The sequence below is a fragment of the Chrysemys picta genome, chromosome 8 (assembly GCF_011386835.1).
Source record: "Chrysemys picta bellii isolate R12L10 chromosome 8, ASM1138683v2, whole genome shotgun sequence".
NCBI classification, from domain to species: Eukaryota; Metazoa; Chordata; order Testudines; family Emydidae; genus Chrysemys; species Chrysemys picta.
In genome coordinates, this window is record NC_088798.1 from 9,543,023 (window position 1) to 9,564,365 (window position 21,343).

Consider the following 21,343-nt stretch of genomic DNA (forward strand, 5'->3'; position numbering starts at 1 on the left):
CTTTTTCAACATCTCTTAACTGCCTCTTCTGACAGGTTCTCTGATTAGAAATCAGTTTTTCTGCCTTTGAGACATGGCTCAAGACAAGCCATCAGATATCTACAATCCCGTTCACAGTTATGTCACAATCATCACAAATCAAGCCTGCTCTCAAGAGGATATGTTTGTTAAGTACAAATATTTCTACACCTTTTGGGGCGGGTTGTAATTTAAGATGACTTTTACAAACTAGATACTAATCCTGAAGCAACAGATGGCTGTTACAAAATAGCACTGCAAACACTCTGAGTTGAGTCCTATCCTTAGTGAACTTCCTGCAGAGGAGGAGACAAGGGTGGACCCAGCAAAGTGTCCCACACACTAGGCTCTCATGGTGCAAAAAAGACATAAAGTGAGCTTAACCAGCCACCTGAGGATTTCCCCGGCACGTGCAATCCCCGTGTGACAGAGCTAAACTACCACCACCGCACCATATGGGGTGGGTGGCTGGTATGCTGCCAAGCCCCACCGCTCGGTGACTGACATAACTTGTGCTGCTATCTTTGCACCCCTTCCCAGCCTCAGGTTTTGCACTGATCACAGCTCAGCTGGACGCAAAGATTGGGCCTTTTATCTTTTATTTTTGTAGTAACAACAACTATGCTATAAACAAAATCTAAGTTATAATGCAGCAGGCAATAAAAAAAGGCATCTTGCCAAAGAAATCTAGTTTAAGAAAAGCGCTAGTGACCAGTGTCCATGGCAGGTTTAACCACAGATAAATTAGCAAACTTGAGGATCAGGGAGTTAGTTCAGCCTATAATGATCGTCACTCACACCAGATAGGACGTCATTATTTTTGTATACACTTCAAAAGAAGTTTTAGGTAGGAATAAGTCTGCTAAAGTATCCGATAACTCATTTACAGTTTGACAGAGCCCTTTCTACTCATGTCACAAATCACAAATTACATTAAGCAAAATGGACATCAACAGGAAGATTAGAACACAAAATCTGAACACCAGAACTTCATGTCCAGAAGAGAAGATGAAATGCTGCTCACCAAATGAACTTTGGGAGTATTATGCTAAGCAAGAGGGGTTCTACTTTCTTTTAAAACAGGGAATAAAGTTTTTGGATCAAACTCTGGTTTTGGATGTGTGTGTCCAGTCCTCACTGAATTTGACCCTTTACATTTTTTGCTTTAGAAATTAGTTTTTTATTTCCTCTGCCACTGAAAGTCTGGATTTTCCGATACAGCTTTTTACATAACATGTCCTAGGGCAGTGGTTCTCAAACGTCTTTTTCGCAGACCACTTGAAAATTGCTGAGAGTCTCGGTGGACCACTTAATGATCTTTCAAAATGTTGCTTGTACCGTTAGCTAACTATTGTAATAGTTGGATAAAAGTGCTATATAAAAAAAAACCCTTAATAATAATTAACGTTTTTTTTGGTTCTACAAATCAAAGCACACAACTCATATTTTAATATCAGTAGTCTTACCTTTCTAATGCAATGGATGTGCCCTCTCTCCCCTGCCAGAGCAACCCCTGAGCTGGGGCTAGGAAGGAGGGGAGGGGGTCTCTCCCCCATCAGAACAGGCACAGAGCTGAGGCTGGGACGGAGGGCCGTCTCTCCCTGGCAGCCACAGCCCTGGAGCTGGAGAAAGTCGCCTCTTTCTCTGGCCGCCGCAGCCCTGCACATCCCAAATTCCCCCCACCCCCGTTCTCACCCCACTGCCCCCTCCCACCTACCCCTATTTCCCCCAAGGCCACCACCTCACCTTACATGTGTGTCTTCTCCAGGGTCCAGGCACCTAATTAATAGAGCCATGCCTGCGCGGTTCCACTAATTAGGTGGGTGGCCCTTCATTCTCTCATGTGCGGCCACCCAGGCACACACCTTAGAAGGAACTATCCGCGGACCACCTGAATGGAGCTCGCGGACACTGGTGATCCATGGACTACAGTTTGAGAACCTCTGTCCTCGGGCTCTCATGTTAGCTCCTGACTTACTTTGTGTCATGGAGCTTGACCATGTTATAACATACCAAGCCAACCTTCACCTTTCATGCTGCAACATACATGCCATCTTGAGACATACAACTAGGAATAAGGAGAATTTATTCACAGAAGGTATGTTCACTTACATCTCTCCTTGGAAAGGTGCCCAGCAGTTTGAACTCTCCCCAAGGGTATCCCTTGGAAGCTACAAAATCAAAGACAACCTGCAGCTTACTGCTGGCCAGGAATCGCCGCTCAAAGAACTCTCCGCTGGGTGTTCGGATACGCAGTTTGCTGACTGACTCAGTGCTCTCTTTTTTTGGCTCTGGAGGCAAAGCCTGCTCTAGAGATAGCCTGATAGCCTGAGGAAAGAAAAAGGACCATTTAGCTTCAATTTAACTACTTAGGCACGGGAGTTTTTTTATTTTTCATGCTAGAACTCCGAGAGGAATCACAGGGCTCCAGAACTTTACCTGTGCTTTATGTCTCAATGACAAAACCATTATTATGCATTTCTTAATAACAGCCCACCAGACAATTAATTAAAATAAACCCTTCCTTTATAACACATAATTAAACCTACTGTTTACTGCATGATGGAGAGAGGTAATTTAATTGTTTGGCAAAAAGGCATCAACATTTTTGATTGAGAGAATAACTGTCAAGTGCTCAATTGGTTTCTGAAAGGTTACAAATTAAAGGCATTACATGCATTTATTTTTGTAAATACTTTTTATTATCAAACTGTACTCCTCTAGGCAAAATAACTGACCATTTGAAACTAGGGAATTTCTTCCTCCCCCCAACAGCAATTCACAATGAAAACAAACCCCTACTTGTTAGATTTACTAAAAATACTTGTAACTAAAATGCTCTGATTGGGATATTTCTTCTCTATGTTTGAGGCATACAGATTATTTAGCATATATGAGGCACGAAGGTGGGAACAGCCATAGTCAGAGGAGGATCAGCAGGGAAAAAGCCAAGGCAAAAAAAGTGGATTTTAAGGCTAGATTAAAGGAGGAAAGGAAAGATGCTATCCACGCAGAAATGGCTCCAAGCACCAGGATGCATTTTTGCTGCAACAGCTACAAGAAATCAGCCAATATTTAATGGCTCAGCCGAGAGCAGAGTGGGAAAGTGTTTATTTATGTGAATATAAGTAATAAAAAGTAATAGCAACATTTTTTTTTAAGTACATCAGAAGCAGGAAGCCTGCTAAACACCCAGTGGGGCGACTGGACGATCGAGATGCTAAAGGAGCACTCAAGGACAACAAGGCCATTGCGGAGAAACTCAATGAATTCTTTGTATTGGTCTTCACGGTTGAGGATGTGAGAGAGATTCCCAAACCTGAGCAATTCTGTTTAAGTGACAAATCTGAAGAACTGTCCCAGACTGAGGTGTCATTAGAGGAGGTTTTGGAGCAAACTGATAAACTAAACAGTAATAAGTCACCAGGACCAGATGGTATTCACCCAAGAGTTCTGAAGGAACTCAAATGTGAAATTGCAGGACTACTAGCTGTAATCTGTAACCTATAATTTAAATCAGCTTCTATATCAAATGACTGGAGGATAGCTAATGTGCTGCCAATTTTTAAAAAGCCCTCCAGAGGTGACACTGGCAATTATAGGCCAGTAAACCTGACTTCAGTACTGGGCAAACTGGTTGAAACGACAGTAAAGAACAAAATTGTCAGACACATAGATGAACATAATTTGTTGGTAGTAAACATGTTTTTTGTAAAGGGAAATCATGCCTCATCAATCTGCTAGAATTCTTTGAGTGGGTCAACAAGCATGTGGACAAGGGGAATCCAGTGTATTTGGATTTTCAGAAAGCCTTTGAAAAGGTCCTTCACCAAAGGCTATTAGGCAAAGTAAGCAGTCATGGGATAAGAGGGAAGGTCCTCTCGTGGATTGGTAACTAGTTAAATGATAGGAAACAAAAGGTAGGAATAAATGGTCAGTTTTCAGAATGGAGAGAGGTAAATAATGGTGTCCCGGAGGGGTCTGTACTGAGTCCAGTCCTATTCAACATATTCATGAATGTCCTGGAAAAAGGGGTAAACAGTGAGGTGGCAAAATTTCCAGATGATATAGAACTACTCAAGATAGTTAAGTCCCAGGCAGACTTTGAAGAGCTACAAAAGGATCTCTCAAAACTGGGTGACTGGGCAACAAAATGGCAGATGAAATTCAATGTTGATAAATGCAAAGTAATGCACATTGGAAAACATAATCCCAACTATACATATAAAATGATGGGGTCTAAATTAGCTGTTGCTACTCAAGAAAGAGATCTTGGAGTCATTGTGGATAGTTCTCTGAAAACATCCACTCAATGTGCAGCGGCAATCAAGAAAGTAAACAGAATGTTGGGCATCATTAAGAAAGGGATAGATAATAAGACAGAAAATATCATATTGCCTCTATAAAAGTCCATGGTATGCCCACATCTTGAATACTGCGTGCAGATGTGGTTGCCCCATCTCAAAAAAGATATATTAGAATTGGAAAAGATTCAGAAAAGGGCAACAAAAATGATTAGGGGTATGGAGTGTCTGCCATATGAGGAGAGATTAATAAGCCTGGAACTTTTCCGCTTGGAAAAAAGATGACTAAGGGGGGATATGATAGAGGTCTATAAAATCATGACTGGTTGGAGAAAGTAAATAAGGAAGTGTTATTTACTCCCTCTCATAACACAAGAACTAGGGGTCACCAAATGAAATTAATACACAGCAGGTTTAAAACAAACAAAAGGACATATTTTTTCACACGACGCACAGTCAACCTGTGGAACTCTTTGCCCAGAGGATGTTGTGAAGCCCAAGACTATAACAGGGTTAAAAAAAGAACTAGATAAATTCATGGAGGATAGGTCCATAAATGGCTATTAGCCAGGGATGGGCAGGGATGGTGTCCCTAGCCTCTGTTTGCCAGAAGCTGGGAATAGGCAATGGGATGGATCACTTGATGATTACCTGTTCTGTTCATTCCCTCTGGGGCACCTGGCATTAGCCACTGTTGGAAGACAGGATACTGGGCTAGATACTTTGGTCTGACCCAGTATGGCCAATCTTATAAAAGTAAGCAAACGTAAACATGTATCTAAAACCTATATATATTTGATTGCCGCCTTATTCACGCTCTATATGTTGCTTGTCTCCTTAGATGGTAGCTCTTTGAGGCAGGAATTATAGCTACCTGCGTATTTGTTCTCGGCCACAATCCTGACCAGGGCTTCCAGGAGCTAGTATAACAGCGGTGGGCAAACTTTTTGGGCCGAGGGCCACGTCTGGGTGGGGAAATTGTATGTAGGGCCGGGGCAGGAGTTTGGGGTGCAGGGGGTTAGGAAGGGGCGCAGGGCAAGGGATTGGGGCAGAGGAGGGGTGCGGGGTGTATGAGGGGCTCAGGGAAGAGGGTTGGGGTGCACGAGGAGTGCGAGGTGCAGGCAGGGAGCTTAGGGCAGGGAGTTGGGGGGCGGGGTGCAGGAGGGGTTCGAGCTCTGACCCGGCGCTGCTTACATAAAGTGGGGCCGGGGTGGCAGCGGTGCGCACCGGGGCCAGGGCAGGCTCCCTGCATGCAGGGCCGGCTTTAGGAAGTGCGGGGCCCGATTCGAATACCCGGCAGTGGTCCGGGTCTTCGGCAGCACTTCGGCGACGGGTCCGTCACTCGCTGACGGAGACCCAGACCACCGCTGAGTGAGTAAAAATTAAAAAGGCGCCTAAGTTAGGCGCTCTTCTTTAGGGTGCAGGGCCCTCTTAGGCGCGGGGCCCAATTCGGGGGAATCGGCCTAAAGACGGCCCTGACTGCATGGCTGCCCTGGCCCCGGCCCCGGCCCCGCCTGCATGCCTGCCCTGGCCCCGCGCCGCTCCAGGAAGCACTGCGGCCCCTGGGGTAGGGTTACCATACGTCCTCTTCTTCCCGGACATGTCCGGCTTTTCGGCAGTCAAACCCCCGTCCGGGGGGAATTGCCAAAAAGTGGAACATGTCCGGGAAAATGGCGGCTCTGTTTAAGAGCCCGGCTGCCTGAACGCTACCGGCTTCGGGCAGCCCCGTGCCTGGAGACCCTGCGCCGCCGGAGCCCGGGAGGGGAAGTGCCCGTCTGGGGGCGCAGGGTCTCCAGGCACGGGGTTGCCCGAAGCCGGTAGCTCTCGGGCAGCCCGGTTCTTAAACAGAGCCTCCAGCGGCTGGGGCTCTGTGTAACTGACACTGTGTCAGTTACACACAGCCCCGGCGGCTGGAGGCTCCAGCCCCCGCGGCTCTGTTTAAGAGCCGGGCTGCCTGAGCGCTACCGGCTTCGGGCAGCCCCGTGCCTCCAGACCCTGCGCCCCCAGCCGGGCACTTCCCCTCCCGGGCTCCGGCGGCGCAGGGTCTCCAGGCACGGGGCTGCCCGAAGCCGGTAGCGCTTGGGCAGCCCGGCTCTTAAATAGAGCCGCGGGGGCTGGAGCCTCTAGCCGCCGGGGCTGTGTGTAACTGACACAGTGTCAGTTACACAGAGCCCCAGCCGCTGGAGGCTCTGTTTAAGAACCGGGCTGCCCGAGAGCTACCGGCTTCGGGCAGCCCCGTGCCTGGAGACCCTGCGCCGCCGGAGCCCGGGACGGGAAGTGCCCGCTGGGGGCGCAGGGTCCGGAGGCACGGGGGCTGCCCGAAGCCGGTAGCGCTTGGGCAGCCCGGCTCTTAAACAGAGCGGGGGCGGCTGGAGCCTCCAGCCCCCGGGGCTCTGTGTAACTGACACAGTGTCAGTTACACAGAGCCCCAGCCGCTGGAGGCTCTGTTTAAGAACCGGGCTGCCCGAGAGCTACCGGCTTCGGGCAGCCCCCTTGCCTCCGGACCCTGCGCCCCCAGCCGGGCACTTCCCCTCCCGGGCTCCGGCGGCGCAGGGTCCGGAGGCACGGGGGCTGCCCAAAGCCGGTAGCGCTGGGGCAGCCCGGCTCTTAAACAGAGCCTAAGAGGAGCAGAGCCTCCAGCTGCGGAGGCTCTGCTCCTCTTTGGCTCTGTGTAACTTATACAGTGTAAGTTACGCAGAGCCGCCGGAGCCCTGGAGGGGAAGTGCCCGGCTGGGGGCGCAGGGTCCGGAGGCATAGGGGCTGCCCAAAGCCCGAGCGCTACCGGCTTCACGGTTTGCTGGGCAGCCTCCAGACCCTGCGCCCCCGGCTGGGCGCTTCCCCTCCCGGTCACCAGCTGCGCTGGGGAAGCGCCGGCTGGGGACGCAGGGTCTGGGGGCTGCCCGGGAAACCGTGATGCTGGTAGCACTGGGGCAGCCCTTTCCCCCTGGCTGGGAGTGGGAGGGAGGAGGGGGCGGAGTTAGGGTGGGGGAAGGGGCGGAGTTGGGGCGGGGCTAGGGGTGGGGAAATGGGCGGGGCCATGGCCCGTGGAGGGTCCTCTTTTTTTATTTATGAGATATGGTAACCCTACCCTGGGGGAGAGGGGATGGAGGGCTCTGTGTGCGCTTCCCTTGCCGCGCCTCCAGGTACCTCCCCTGAAGCTCCCATTGGCCGCCAATAGGGGCTGCAGAGGGCGGTGCCTGGAGGCAAGAGCAATGCATGTGAAGCCCTCTGCCCCCCTGCCCAAGGGCCGCTTCTGAGAGCTGCGCGGGGCCCGCGGCGCCATGGGGGGCAATCCCACGGGCCGATCCAAAGCTCTGAGGGGCCAGATCCATCCCGTGGGCCGTAGTTTGCCCACCCCTGTAGTACAACATGAATCCTGTGGCCAGGATTTTCAAAAGAAGATGCCTGCTAAATTAGTTTGGCCTGATGTTCTAAAGGAGCCTACACTAAGGTACCTGTTGGTAAAAATCTTAACAATAATAATTGGGAGAAAAAAAGGCACAAAGAGAAAGATTTTTCAAAGGCAGTTAAGTGCTTAGTTCCCATTGATTTTCAATGGGAGTTAGACACTCAATTGCCATTTGTGTCTTTGAAAATCTTCCCCATAGTCATTTAGTGAGGGAAATGAATTACATTAAAGGGACAGAATGAGGCAGAGGCAAGGGTACAAGATCATTTAAACAATCTGCTTCTTACATGCAGACATTGGGGGAAATTATATCTCAATATAAATAATTATACATAGAGCTTCACATGGGCTTTTGCAATCCCAGGCACTTTCTGTGTGAATCTAAGAGAGTTTTTTAACGTCTGTGGCTCAAATTCATGTTTATGTGTCTGCTATGAGATTTTATATTTTAAATAATATAATTAAATAGATTCTATTTCCTTTCTCTCCTTCCTCAACCACCTGCTTACTATCCTTCTGTTTTGACATTTCCCCACATAGTATAATAACAGATGCTACATTATTTACTGAACTCAATCAATTATATTACAGAAAAATAAACAACAGTAGCTCATTAGAGCTCTTTTCTTTGTGCAAAGAATACGTAGCTCCCCAAAGTAACCAGTCTCCAAGGCTTCAACATAAAATGACAATATACAATGGATATTCCACACCAGTGAACCAAGTTAGAAAACAATTATGAGCTGGATAACATTAGCAACTCTTGGGCCTGAATAAGCAAGCTGAATTTTGTTGATAAAAAAAGGATGTTCAGTATGTGAATAGATCAATAGCCAGATTTCAAATATATGGAACTGAACATAAAGCCCCTTATGTAAGCAAACACTGTTACAGAACAACAGACTATAGGTAATCCGTACACTTGAACATGGGCAGTGTTAGTAAACAGCATTGTTAAAATCTCTTTTGTTTGGCTAAGCAAACAGATCCTATTCTTTTCATTATTGCAGTTTGTATTAAAACAAGGAAGCCCAGGTATAGTTTTAATCAGGGACTGGTTTTGCTGCTTTTATGTAAGAAAACAGTTTCCAAAAGGCCATTGTATTAGAAAAGGCAGGGTAGTAAGCACAATGCAGCGGAAGGGAATTATTGTTTCTATGTGTGCACAATTACTTTTAAAGAGAGAAAGAAAACACACTAATTACATGAATTAGAAGATAAGCGAGGCAATTTCTCAACAGTCTGCTACAATACTAGTTTACGTGAGTTCAATTGCTAATAACTTTACAGAATGCAACCTGTTAATTATTCACAACAGAATTCTCACATTCCTATTTTCTGCAATACTCCTCTAGTTTCCCTCTAATGGTCTCTTACCTTAATTCCCATTCTCGACTTTTGGTAGCAACAGGAGGTAAGAGTACAGCAAGTTCTACTGTACATTGTAGAGAAAAGGTGGAGCATCCCATGCAAAACACTTAATACTGTAGTTCTGACTAAATGAACTACAGTAACTCCTCGCTTAACGTTGTAGTTCTGTTCCTGAAAAATGCGACTTTAAGCAAAACAATGTTAAGCGAATCCGATTTCCCCATAAGAATTAATATAAAAGGGGAGGGGGGGGGGAGTGTTAGGTTCCAGGGAATTTTTTTTTCACCAGACAAAAAACTATATTATATATATGTATACACACAGTATAAGTTTTAAACAAACAATTTAATACTGTATACAGAAATGATGATTGTGAAGCTTGGTTGAGGTGGTGAAGTTAGAGGGTGGAAGAGGGAGGGATATTTCCCAGGGAATGCCTTGCTGCTAAATGATGAACTAACATTCGGCTGAGCCCTCAAGGGTTAACACGTTGTTAATGGAGCCTCACACTCTACAGGGCAGCATGAACAGAGGAAGGGGAGACAGCATGGCAGACAGAGACACATCCTGTGTGTGAGAGAGAGAGAGAGAGAGATGCATTGCCCCTTTAAGTATGCTGAGCACCCTAAGTACATTGCCTTCTTAAGTATATCAGGAAGTTGAGACAGCAGCTGCAGCCAGCAAGCTCCTTCCATCCTGAGCCCTGTCATGTCTCCCCCCTGCTCTGTGGAGATGGGGTAAGCGGGGAGCAGGGGGACACCCTGATGTTAACCCCCCTCCCCCGCACAGCAAGCAGTAGGCTCCCGGGAGCAGCTCCAAGGTAGAGGGCAGGAGCAGCACATGGCAGTGAGGGGAGGGACAGCTGAACTGCTGGCAATTGCTAGCCTACTGGCGGCTGCAGCACAGGGAACTTAGGGGAGCAGGGAGCTGATGGGGGGCTGCTGGTCCACCCTGGTTCCAAGCCCCCACCAGCCAGCTGCAATGGGCTGCTCTTCCTGCAAGCAGTGGACAAAGCAGGCAGCTGCCAAACAACGTTATAAGGGAGCATTGCGCAACTTTAAACGAGCATGTTCTCTAATTGATCAGCAACGTAACAACGTTAACCGGGACGACTTTAAGTGAGGAGTTACTGTATTCACAATATACCATGGTTTAAAAGTTCCTGGAAGCACTTAAATATTTCAGGTTCTTGGATGCATTTATCTTGGTCAGAAAGATGTATGCAAGGTGAATTGTTGACACAATTTGCTTGTCAAGTTTGTCTTAGAGAATAGAAAATTGTGTTGGTTACCAACTTTATATTTTGCAGTATATCAGAAAAGTACACAGTACTAAAATGTCACCAAATATACATTTAAAAACCTACTTGAGGGCAGAAAAAAAAAAAAAAAGAAAAAAGAAAAGAAAGGAAAGGATGCAATTTAAACAGGATTTCACCAGTTCCACAGACTTTTATCATCTGGAAAATTAAATAAAAACAATACCAGATTTCAAATGTCTGCCAAAAGAAGAGAGTCAGATCAAGAAAATTATATCAATGAACAGAAAATGATGGGAAAGTATCTTGGGTTATATAAATATATAGCATTAGCAAACAAACACACCCCACAAGGATGCAGATATATCAATGCTTAGTATTAATAAGGTACTTGTTAATGATGGGTGAAATTCTAGGCCCACTGAAATCAATGGCAAAACGCTCATTGGCTTCAATGGGGCCAGCATTTCACCCTTTAATTTTGCACATCTATAGCACTTTTAATTTGAAAGTCTCATCCAAGGATCTCAAAGCTCTTTTTAATCATTAACTGACTTAGCTCCATCTCACCCCTCTGAAGAATGGATAAACATAGGGAGCGTTTCATCAGCCACTGACACGCAGTTTTCTTTTGGGTACTACATGACAGCTGTTTTAACCACACACAGCAGTTGATGACATAGCTAGCTAAGCTATGATTCTGTTTATTTCACCAGAACTCCTCTAAGGACTGAGAGTCTTGTGTACAGTTTTGGGGAGTGGGGGGGGGGGGGGGGGGAGAGAAGCGGATGTGCACTATCCCTTCTTTTATCACTATGGTATACATTTGTCTGGAGATAAAGAAGAAGAAAAAATTACTGCTATGTGCATAACTTTGTATATGTTACACTAGGACTGTTTTAGCATGCAGGAATTACACTGTACTGGGAGATCACACTTTGGACAAAACAGATTGGGACAATGGACTATTTGTGAAACCCCATGGAATCCCCATAACAAGCTTTTACTGGGGAACTGGGGAACAGGACACTTGTGGCACAGTCTGACAAACAATTACACTGCTGAGTCTGACCATATGCAGCAGGAAAGTTGGGCATCCTGGATTAGATCCTGCAGAATCTCTGCTAGACACCTGTGCTTTCAAACTCTTCACACTGCAATTGCATTTGGGGAACAGTAATCTGGTTTATCCATCCACTCAGACTAAGGGAATGGAGCACACTTGTATGATGGCTCATATCTCACAAATTAACCAGTTGTTCCCATGAGATGCTTCCTGGAGAGGGGCCAGTTTGGGGCTGTGCTCAGGTACGCATCAATGCCTCTTACAGGGTTGATTTGCCCTCTTTTGTGGCCCTTGTACCCGAATGGGTGTAACAAGGGATTAGCTATTGGTTCAGCAAGAAGGAGTGCTGTACTTCATTGACTTGGATTTGTAAACAAAACTGTGGCTTTATGGCATAACACATATTTCTCATTAGCAGTGTGCTTTGAGAAACATTCTGAAGAGTTAAATTCATTCATCTTGCTTTGCTCTTTTTACCTCCTAATTTTTCTGATGTTTAACCTCATTAGTTTCCCTTGCAGCCACTATATTTAATCACAATGGAGAGTTTGCATCATTATTGTGACAGGGTTTTTGAATTTTCATTGTTACCTTGGTTTTGAGGGGACAGACTGACATTTAAGGTCTTAGTCAGAGACTAAAGGTTTCTTTTCTTTAAAAGAAGTTTCAGGATAAATTTGATTGGCCATTTAAAAATTATATTATTAGTACAAAGAAAATAATTGGGATTTTTGTGGGCTTTGGGTTAGTTTTATCTTAACATTAAAAAAGGCTTCATTCCCCACATTAAATTATGCAACCCATTTGTTCATAGTGCTGACTAGCCTCCAAGATATTTGAAAACAAAATTGAAGAAATCCATCCATAAAATGAAAAGCAACCTGAGATACTCCGTTTTAAAAAATGGAATCTGCAAAGACAATGTTTGGGGCTTCAGACACAGGACTCCTAATTTAAGTAACTCAAAATGTGAATGCTAATCTCATGTTTTATAGTTTAAAAAGTATGTTATTTTCCATATAAAATAATAAAATGCAGGTGTATAAAATATTTATTATATGAACCAATGTTAACTGATCACTAGGGGTGAGAGACTGTCACTGTGATTTTTCCTAAAACTCACAGATTAATCATTGTCTTCTTTGCAGCTACTTATAGTTGTCCCTGGGATCCATGAAACCAACTGCCAAAGATCCCTCTAAATTGGGGGGAGGTGCAGGGGGGGGGGGAGTACTCCAGCCCAATTTGTGGCAATAGAATGATGTCATTTGGTCTGCAGTGGATAGAGCCAAAACTATCATAAGATTTCTCCCAGCTGCATGCCGCTAAACTAGTCCTGCCAGTCAACCAATGGACTGGCTTGGTCTAGCTCAATAGCATAGCCCAGTTCATAACGCAAGGATTGAGAGTACAGCACTCTTGCATTCTAATCCCCGCTCTAATGCTGACACCTTCTGTGGCTTAAACAGCAGCAAGAGAGGTTTAAATTGAAGATTAGGAAAAACTTCTTGTGAGGTAGTTAGGCACTGGGACACATTGTCTAGGGAGGTTGTGGAATCTCCATCACTGGAGCTTTTTAAGAACAGGTTGGACAAACACCTGTCAGGGACAGTCTAGTTATTGCTTAGTCCTGTCTTGAGCACAGGGGACTGGACTAGATGACCTATTGAGGCCCTTCCAGTCCTACGATTCTATGATTCTATTGTCAAGTCTCTTAACTTCTCAGACCCAGTCAATACCCCTCCTGTGTAAAATGAGGACACTAATATTAATCTCCCTTCCACTAGGGGTGTGATGATTATTTAGTACAGTGATCAAAGTGCTAATAGACCTAAATGCATACAAACCCTCACTTTATCAAAGATGAGGCGTGAGACCTCATGAGGCCCTTGAGAAGTAGGTTATCTATGTAACAAACAAGGAAACTGAGGCAGAGTGCGCTTCAGACTTGCTCAAGGATAGTGGAACAGCAGCAGATAATATGAGACAGAATAGTTAGTGCAAAAGCCATAAAACCATGTTGTACTCAATAGAGTAAAACGATCTATAAACGTTATCCATGTTAGATTAAAGTATGTCATAGGTATTGAATGCCCACACAAAAATCTTAGTCAGCTCTGAGTGATGGTTGCCAGGTATCCCACAACACAAACTCTAGAAATTGCCCCAAAAGGCAAAGTGTCCCACCTCACGTTCTTCCTCCTGTTCTTTTCGAATCTGCTCCAAACGAAACTGCTCTGCTTGTTCTCTCTCTTGTGCTTCCCTCTATTCAAGAGAAAGAAACAATAATCACATTTACATTCAATTGACAGCTAAGCGGGACAGCCCATAGCCCTGTGCAACAAATTGCATTACCCACATGAAGGAAAGGAAACTCCACAAATGTTTCTTTTTCTGCTGGGGTAGGAGTGGTTTGTGCAGACCTGCCAGAGACAAGGGGCAGACTTCAGCTGTCACACCAGGTTCCACAAACAGTAGGGGAAACATTGTGCATTAATACAGCCTCAGACTGGGAGGAGCTTCTGAAAGATTGGGGCTGAAGGGGAGCATGCCACAAAGGTGGTATCCTCCCCTCCTGCTCTTTGGTGGGTGCACGTTCCCCTCTGAATGCAGATGGGGAGAAGAACACAAGCCCCTTAATTCTGGAGCAAGAATAGGAACATAAAGGAACAATAGAATAATACAAAATTTGCGAATAACTACACAAATTTATTCAAAAACGGTATCTTGTATATAGATCCAGTAGTTAGAGATGGAAAAGGCCTCTTAGATCAAGTCATCTCCTTGCAAGGACAGGATAGAGGCTCCTTGACAGAGAGCATATCACATATTAAATTAATCCCGCAGTGGATCCTAGTCATAAGGCCAAAGGGAGCATTGTTACACAGGTCAAGCTTTTTAGCCAGTATGTGCACGTGCCATATTTAAATGATATGATAAAGCTATGTGAACCCCCAAGTCCGCAATAATAAAAACAGTCATCTGAACACTGTGTACGTCCTCATCAGTGCACCACATAAAACGTGTGCTTAATGAGCAACACATATTCTGAGAATTTCCAAACTTCAGCTACATAAACAACTGTGCTGAGCAGACGCAACTACCCATGAAGAATTCCTAGTCACACAAGGTGAAACTCACTCTGAGTACTCATGCTCCGTGAGGAGGGAGTGCAGAACAGATGGCCAGGTGACTCCCGCACCAGAACCCAGAGCAGGCCTGCCTCACAGCCCCCATGGCCACTATTCCAGTCTCTTGGTTGGAATTGTTACCACAGACCCTACATGTCAGTTGTGTGGGCTACTGGGGCCACTGGATCAGTGTAAATATAAATCTGTGGCCTCTCTTGGCTTGCCCACAATGTGGCTTTGTATGCTGGCCTGTGTGGCTGGTAAGGAGTTTTCCTTGGTGTGTAGGGAAGCAGAGCCCTACATGGGGCTGAAGTTGTGTGGTTCTCCACAGCTGGGTGAATTTCATCCATTGTGAGGACATGCATGTCCTGGTATTCATGAAATTATTTCCCAACTCAGCAGGGGATATTCTTCACTATGCACACACCTTTGCTCTATCAGCTTCTAGTGAAATGCGGTAAGCTTCATCCTGTTCTCTCTTCACATTCTCTCTGGCCTCACGTTCATCCTAAAAAACAAACAAACAACCAACAAATTATTAATAGACCAATATTGTGTTTCTTCTATACTCACTAGCACTCTTTAGACCAAATGTTTTAATAGTAATTTGGTTGCATTACTTCTGCTTCTGCTTGCAATAGAGGCCCACAAAAGTGATTCAAGGTAAACTTTAGGTTTTTATATATACATATGTGTGCGTGCGCATGTGTGTGTGTGTGTGTGTCTGTATATATGAGAGTGCATGTATGAGAGAGAGAGAGAACAAATATGATCTGCCTGATGCAGTGTTTAAATTGGTCCATTATAAATATATAATTATCTATGTTTAAATAAATTGTAGGTTTGGAAAAGATGTCCTCAGGAAATGAATTTTAAATTTCAGACGCTGGATTTGCTGTTCACTGTCCAATGAAGTTGGCATCAGGCACTGGCTAGTCCCACCATTTTAACCTACAAGAGAAGGGTCTGTTCCCAACTCCTTCATCAGGTAAAAATCCCTTTGCCTTCAACAGGTTCCACCCCAGGCTCGTTATTATTAAATATTAATGTTATGGAATCGCCAAAGGCCCCAATCCCCGTTGTTCTGTACAAACATAGAAAAGAGCCAATTCCTGCCCTGAAGGGCTTTCAATCTAAAGGCACAAACAGACAGTAGAGTGAAGAACTTTGGAAATGAACCTGCCGAAGAACTGGCCCAGCTTGGTTAGTTACATGGATTGTAATTTCTTCAATTGGAAGTAGAGATGTGGAGGAAAGGAGTAGGAAAAGGAGCCCACCCTTCTCCTTCACTGTGCATACCACCATCATTCTCCCAGTGACTCAGGCCTGCAACCCTGGGTATCATCTTTGATTCGACCCTCTCACTGGACCCACATATTCAGGCCATTGCTATATCTTACTGCTTTTTCTTACAAAATATCTTTTAAAATCTGGTCTTGGCTCTTTGTTCACACAGCCAAAACTCTCTTCCACAACCTCATCATTTCAAGTCTTGGCTACTGCAACCTTCATGGTATTTTCCATGGTGATACAGAAAAGGGGGATAAGAGGAGAACTTGGGGGGAAAGGTCAAGAGCACAGTTCTGGTCATGCTGAGCTGAAGATAATGATTGGACATTTACAAAGATGTCAAAAAGACAGGCCAACATACTAGACTGGATGAAAGAAAATAGCTCATCAGTAGAGAGGTAGATTGGTGAGTCATCAGCATAAAGATGGTAGTTAAAACCACGCTTGTGGATCAGAGCACCTAGAGAGAGGGTGTAAAGAGACAAGTGGAGAGGGCACAAAGGATAAACTCTGGAGGGCAACCCATAGAAAGGGGGAGAGGGGAGGAGGATGACCCACCTAATGAGACAGTAAAAGAACGATCAGAGAGATAGAAGAACCATGAGAGGACAGAGTTATAAAAGCCAATTAAATACAAAATTTCAAGAAGTCGGGAGTGGTCAGTGGTGTCAAAAGTCACCAAGAGGTCAAGTAGGGTAAGGATGGAGTCTAGGCCTACAGTTTTGACCAGGAACAGATCATTACAGTGATTTCCCAGGTGAATAGATAATGGACACCAGATTGGAAATAGTCAAGAACAGAATTGGAAGAAAAACACCAGAGAGTAGTTGTAGACATCATGCTCAATGATTTTGGAGGTGAATGGGAGAAGAGAAATTGGGCAATAGTTTGAGGGACTCAGAACTCTTCCTCTTTCAATCCATGGCCCACCACCACCATACTCAGGAGCCCCCACATTCCCGTAACCCAGAAATCATCCCTACTTGTTACTGGGACTGGAAAAGCAGAAACAGAAGCAGCAGGAAACGTATCTCTGTATTCCCTGCATCGTGCCTCCTCTGCTGCCTGGAGCCTAAGCACTACATGGTCTCCAAGAGCTGGAGGCTGCAGGGAGCTTGTTCATATACCTCTGTACTCTGCTTCTTTGGGGCCAGCTCAACCAAATCCAGCATTTTCTGCTATGTCCTTCTTTCCTCTACAGTTTGCAGAGGCTGGAGCAGCTCCAGCCCCACCAGAAGCTCCCCAGTAGCAGCAGGTAATAGTGCACTCTGCAGTACAACCCTATTTTACAGCTATGACATTACTGGTGGAGCTTAGCCCTATTAACACCTAATGGCCAGTCACCCTAGCTAACAAAACCGACATTTCTGAGCCCTGGTCTGCACTGAGTTTAGGTCAAATCTAGCAGCGTTAGATCGATTTAACCCTGCACCCGTCCACACGACAGAGCCGTTTTTGTCGACTTAAAGAGCTCTTAAAATAGATTTCTGTACTCCTCCCCGATGAGGGGATTAGCGCTCAAATCGACATCGCCAGGTCAAATTTGGGGTAGCGTGGACACAATTAGACGGTATTGGCCTCCGGGAGCTATCCCAGAGTGCTCCATTGTAATCGCTCTGGACAGCGCTCAACTCAGATACACTGGCCAGGTAGACAGGAAAACCCCCAGAAACTTTTGAATTTCATTTCCTGTTTGACCAGCATGGCGAGCTGATCAGCACAGGTGACCACGCAGAGCTCATCAGCACAGGTGACCATGCAGTCTCAGAATCGAGAAAGAGCTCCAGCATGGAGCAAACGGGAGGTATTGGATCTGATTGCTGTTTGGGGAGGTGAATCCGTGCTATCAGAACTCTGTTCCAAAAGACGAAATGCCAAAATATTTGAAAAAAATCTCCAAGGGCATGATGGACAGAGGCTACACCAGGGGCCTGCAGCAGTGCCACGTGAAAATTAAGGAGCCCTGCTGTGCTCTTCTAATTGCCGTGTTGTCTGACTGCGCGTAATCAGCGGCCAGGCGATTTGCCTCAACCTCCCACTCCTCCATAAACATCTCTGCCTTACTCTCACAGAGATTGTGGAGCACACAGCAAGTGGCAATAACAATGGGAATATTGGTTTAGTTGAGGTATAACCGAGTCAGTAAACTGCGCCAGTGCACTTTTAAACGTCCAAATGCACATTCTACCATCATTCTGCACTTGCTCAGCCTATAGTTGAACAGCTCCTTACTACTGTCCAGGGTGCCTGTGTATGGCTTCATGAGCCATGGCATTAAGGGGTAGGCTGGGTCCCCAAGGATAACTATAGGCATCTCAATGTCCCAACAGTTATTTTCTGGTCTGGGAAGTAAGTCCCTTCCTGCAGCTGTTCAAACAGACCAGAGTTCCTGAAGATGCGAGCGTCATGTACCTTTCCCGGCCATCCCACGTTGATGTTGGTGAAACGTCCCTTGTGATCCACCAGTGCTTGCAGCACCGTTGAAAAGTACCCCTTTCGGTTTATGTACTGCTGCAAGGTGGTCCGGTCCCAAGATAGGGATATGCATTCCGTCTATCGCCCCACCACAGTTAGGGAATCCCACTGCAGCAAAGCCATCCACTATGACCTGCACGTTTCCCAGAGTGACTACCCTTGATAGCAGCTCAGTGATTGCATTGGCTACTTGGATCACAGCAGCCCCCACAGTAGATTTACCCACTCCAAATTGATTCCCGACTGACCGGTAGCTGTCTGGCATTGCAAGCTTCCAGAGGGCTATTGCCACTCGCTTCTCAACTGTGAGGGCTGCTCTGATCTTGGTATTCTGGCGCTTCAGGGCAGGGGAAAGCAAGTCACAAAGTTCCATCAAAATGCCCTTACGCATGCGAAAGTTTCGCAGCCACTGGGACTCGTCCCAGACCTGCAACACTATGCGGTCCCACGGCGTGAACCTGTCCCATTACCACCATGTTGTCAAAATTGCCAGGGCCCGTGCTTTGAGAGAAGTCTGTGTCTATGTCCTCATCACTATCGTGATGGCACTGTCATCACCTCCTCGCCTGCTTTTGTAGGTTCTGGTTCTGGAGTTGCAGCGGAAGCGGTGGATGACGACGGATGCCAAGAGAATAGATATTTATACCGAACGATGAGAGGACCTGTGAGGTGGATTCATGGCACCAGGAGAGCAGAGTTGCAGCAGAAGCGGTGGATGACTGAGCTCATTTACTCTATTGAGCTCAGTCATCATTTACTCAATTGAGACTGAGTTTATTTACAACAGCAGGAGAGCAGGGTTGCAGTGGAAGCGGTGGATTACGATGGTTTGCAGACCTACTGCACCGTCTGCAGCCAGCAGCTTCCAGGACACAACAGCAGCGGTGAGGGTCAGCTGAGCTGAGCAGTCTCCATGCTTGCCATGGTATGGCGTCTGGATGGAAAAAAGGCGCGAAATGATTGTCTGCCGTTGCTTTCACTGAGGGAGGAGCGACTGATGCCATGTACCCAAAACCACCTGTGACAATGTTTTTGCCCCATCAGGCATTGGGAGCTTAACCCAGAATTCCAATGGGCGGCAGAGACTGCGGGAACTGTGGGATAGCTACCCACAGTGCACCACTCCATGAGTTGATGCTAGCCACGGTATTGAGGACACAGTCCGCTGATCTACTGCGCTTAGTGGGGACATACAAGATCGACTATATAAAATCGCTTTCTAAAGATCGACTTCTATAAATTCGACCTAATTTCCTAGTGTAGACATACCCTGCGGGAGCATTTAAGCAGTAATAATTTGTTCCCTATATTTAATAGAAATGAAAACTCAATGCCTAATAATTTATATATCATATTTTTAAAGTATATTCTATTAATGTTCCTGTTTATCTACTAGTTTTCCTGTACATAAGGGAACAATTTTGCAAATTGATCATTTTTTCCCTAGGCCTTTCCCTTTCTCAAGAACATTTGGCAACTATTCAGTTTGAAATGCGATTATTGGAGAGGTCTGAATTATAACTGTAATTATTATGTCATGCAAACATGCCAAGAAGTACCTCAAACAAAACTCTAATGTATTAGCAGTTAAAAGAACTCTACATTATCATACTCCAGCAAGAAGCAGACACAATTACAAAAAAAAGGTAACCAACCCCCAATTTGAGTGTAACAAAATCATTTTACAGTGAACTATTTTTCTTTATAAATGTGGGACCAAGGCCTTTTCTATAGTCTTCCATTTTTTACATTTGATTAACAGAAGATGCTTGAAACCATCAGTTTGCTGAGAAGGATTGAACTGTAGTTACAACAGTAATATTTGCAGCGATGAACAAGGATTCTAGCCATTGTGAATAACCTGTTTCCATCCTACCCTTCCTGACTTTTGCTCCTTAGAAGCCCTAGTATGCTGTGCTTCTGACACACAAGGACACATGAAGGTAAACCCAAACAAGAAGAACCTCGATGAGACAAGTGGGATGTTCAGTTATTGGGGGTCCCTCAAAGAATTAAACAGGTGACGTACTTTACTCAAAAGGGAAGAAGGTCTCTTGAACATTACAGAAGCGATTCCCTTCTCTTCTTGAAGAGTGGGTCATAATGGAAAGCAGAACACTCTTCTTTTGCCATATTGAGGACTCCCTTATGTATATCACAAATTCACCTTAAGATTGTGAGAAACAGAATGGTCACAAACTAGCTTATTGAGAGAAGACAAGTCTGGGGGAAGAGAGGCATTTTGAAAACCTTCCTAATATTTGTTTCAGAGAGAGAACCTTTTTAACTTTCATTTTTTGCAACTTGGTACATCAAACTCTAACTGAATTTCAAAGGTCACTCCAAAGTCCAGTGGTACCTTAGGGAAAACTGAAAGGTCAGGTGCAAACTACTGCTTCTTTCTTTTCTCAGAAGAGGAGACCATAACTTAACAATGTAATTCCATTAGACTACTTACTCAAAGTCAAAAAGTTAACTAAAGGCAGGTTTCAAGTTTGTAAAAAAAACTGTCTACTAAAACTCTCACCACAAATGCCAAATCCCAAACCAGAACTTTGGTAAGAAATACACCTCTACCCTGATATAACACGACCCAATATAACACGAATTCGGATATAACGCAGTAAAGCAGCGCTTCAGGGGGGCAGGGCTGCACGCTCCGGCGGATCAAAGCAAGTTCGATATAACGTGGTTTCACCTATAACGCAGTAAGATTTTTGGGCTCCTGAGGACAGCGTTATATTGGGGTAGAGGTGTACTACATTGATTCTTATTTTGTATTTTAAAACTGCCAAAGAAAAAAGAACAGGAAACAACATTCACAAACAATTATTTGTGCTGAAGATGGAATCTATTTACTTACAGCAAACTATGACTTATTTAACAGAATATTGAATAATTCTTTCAAATGGAGCCCAGTACCTATTGCTTTAAATTATGTCTTCTGGATGAGAGGGAAGAACTTCCAAAAAGGTTGACACTATAGGTTCTTTTTCAAGCATTCTGATATGAGTTTCAAGC

The 21,343-nt window shown here is 45.2% G+C and overlaps 1 protein-coding gene across 8 annotated transcripts in view; it reads right to left on the bottom strand.

Annotated features, from left to right (window-relative positions):
- The window catches only part of FAF1 (Fas associated factor 1), a 327,508-nt gene that overhangs the window by 21,903 nt on the left and 284,262 nt on the right, over window positions 1–21,343 (bottom strand). For 5 of the 8 annotated variants that reach the window (XM_042845001.2, XM_008167963.4, XM_065553824.1 and 2 more), the window contains 3 exons: window positions 14,985–15,065; window positions 13,614–13,691; window positions 2,131–2,346 (listed from right to left, as the gene is read on the bottom strand). In XM_042845001.2, the coding sequence (XP_042700935.1) occupies window positions 2,131–2,346; window positions 13,614–13,691; window positions 14,985–15,065 (375 nt within the window). Of the gene's footprint in view, window positions 1–2,130; window positions 2,347–13,613; window positions 13,692–14,984; window positions 15,066–21,343 lie in introns of those variants that run through there. The other 3 variants (XM_065553822.1, XM_042844999.2, XM_065553821.1) reach the window with 2 other exon arrangements.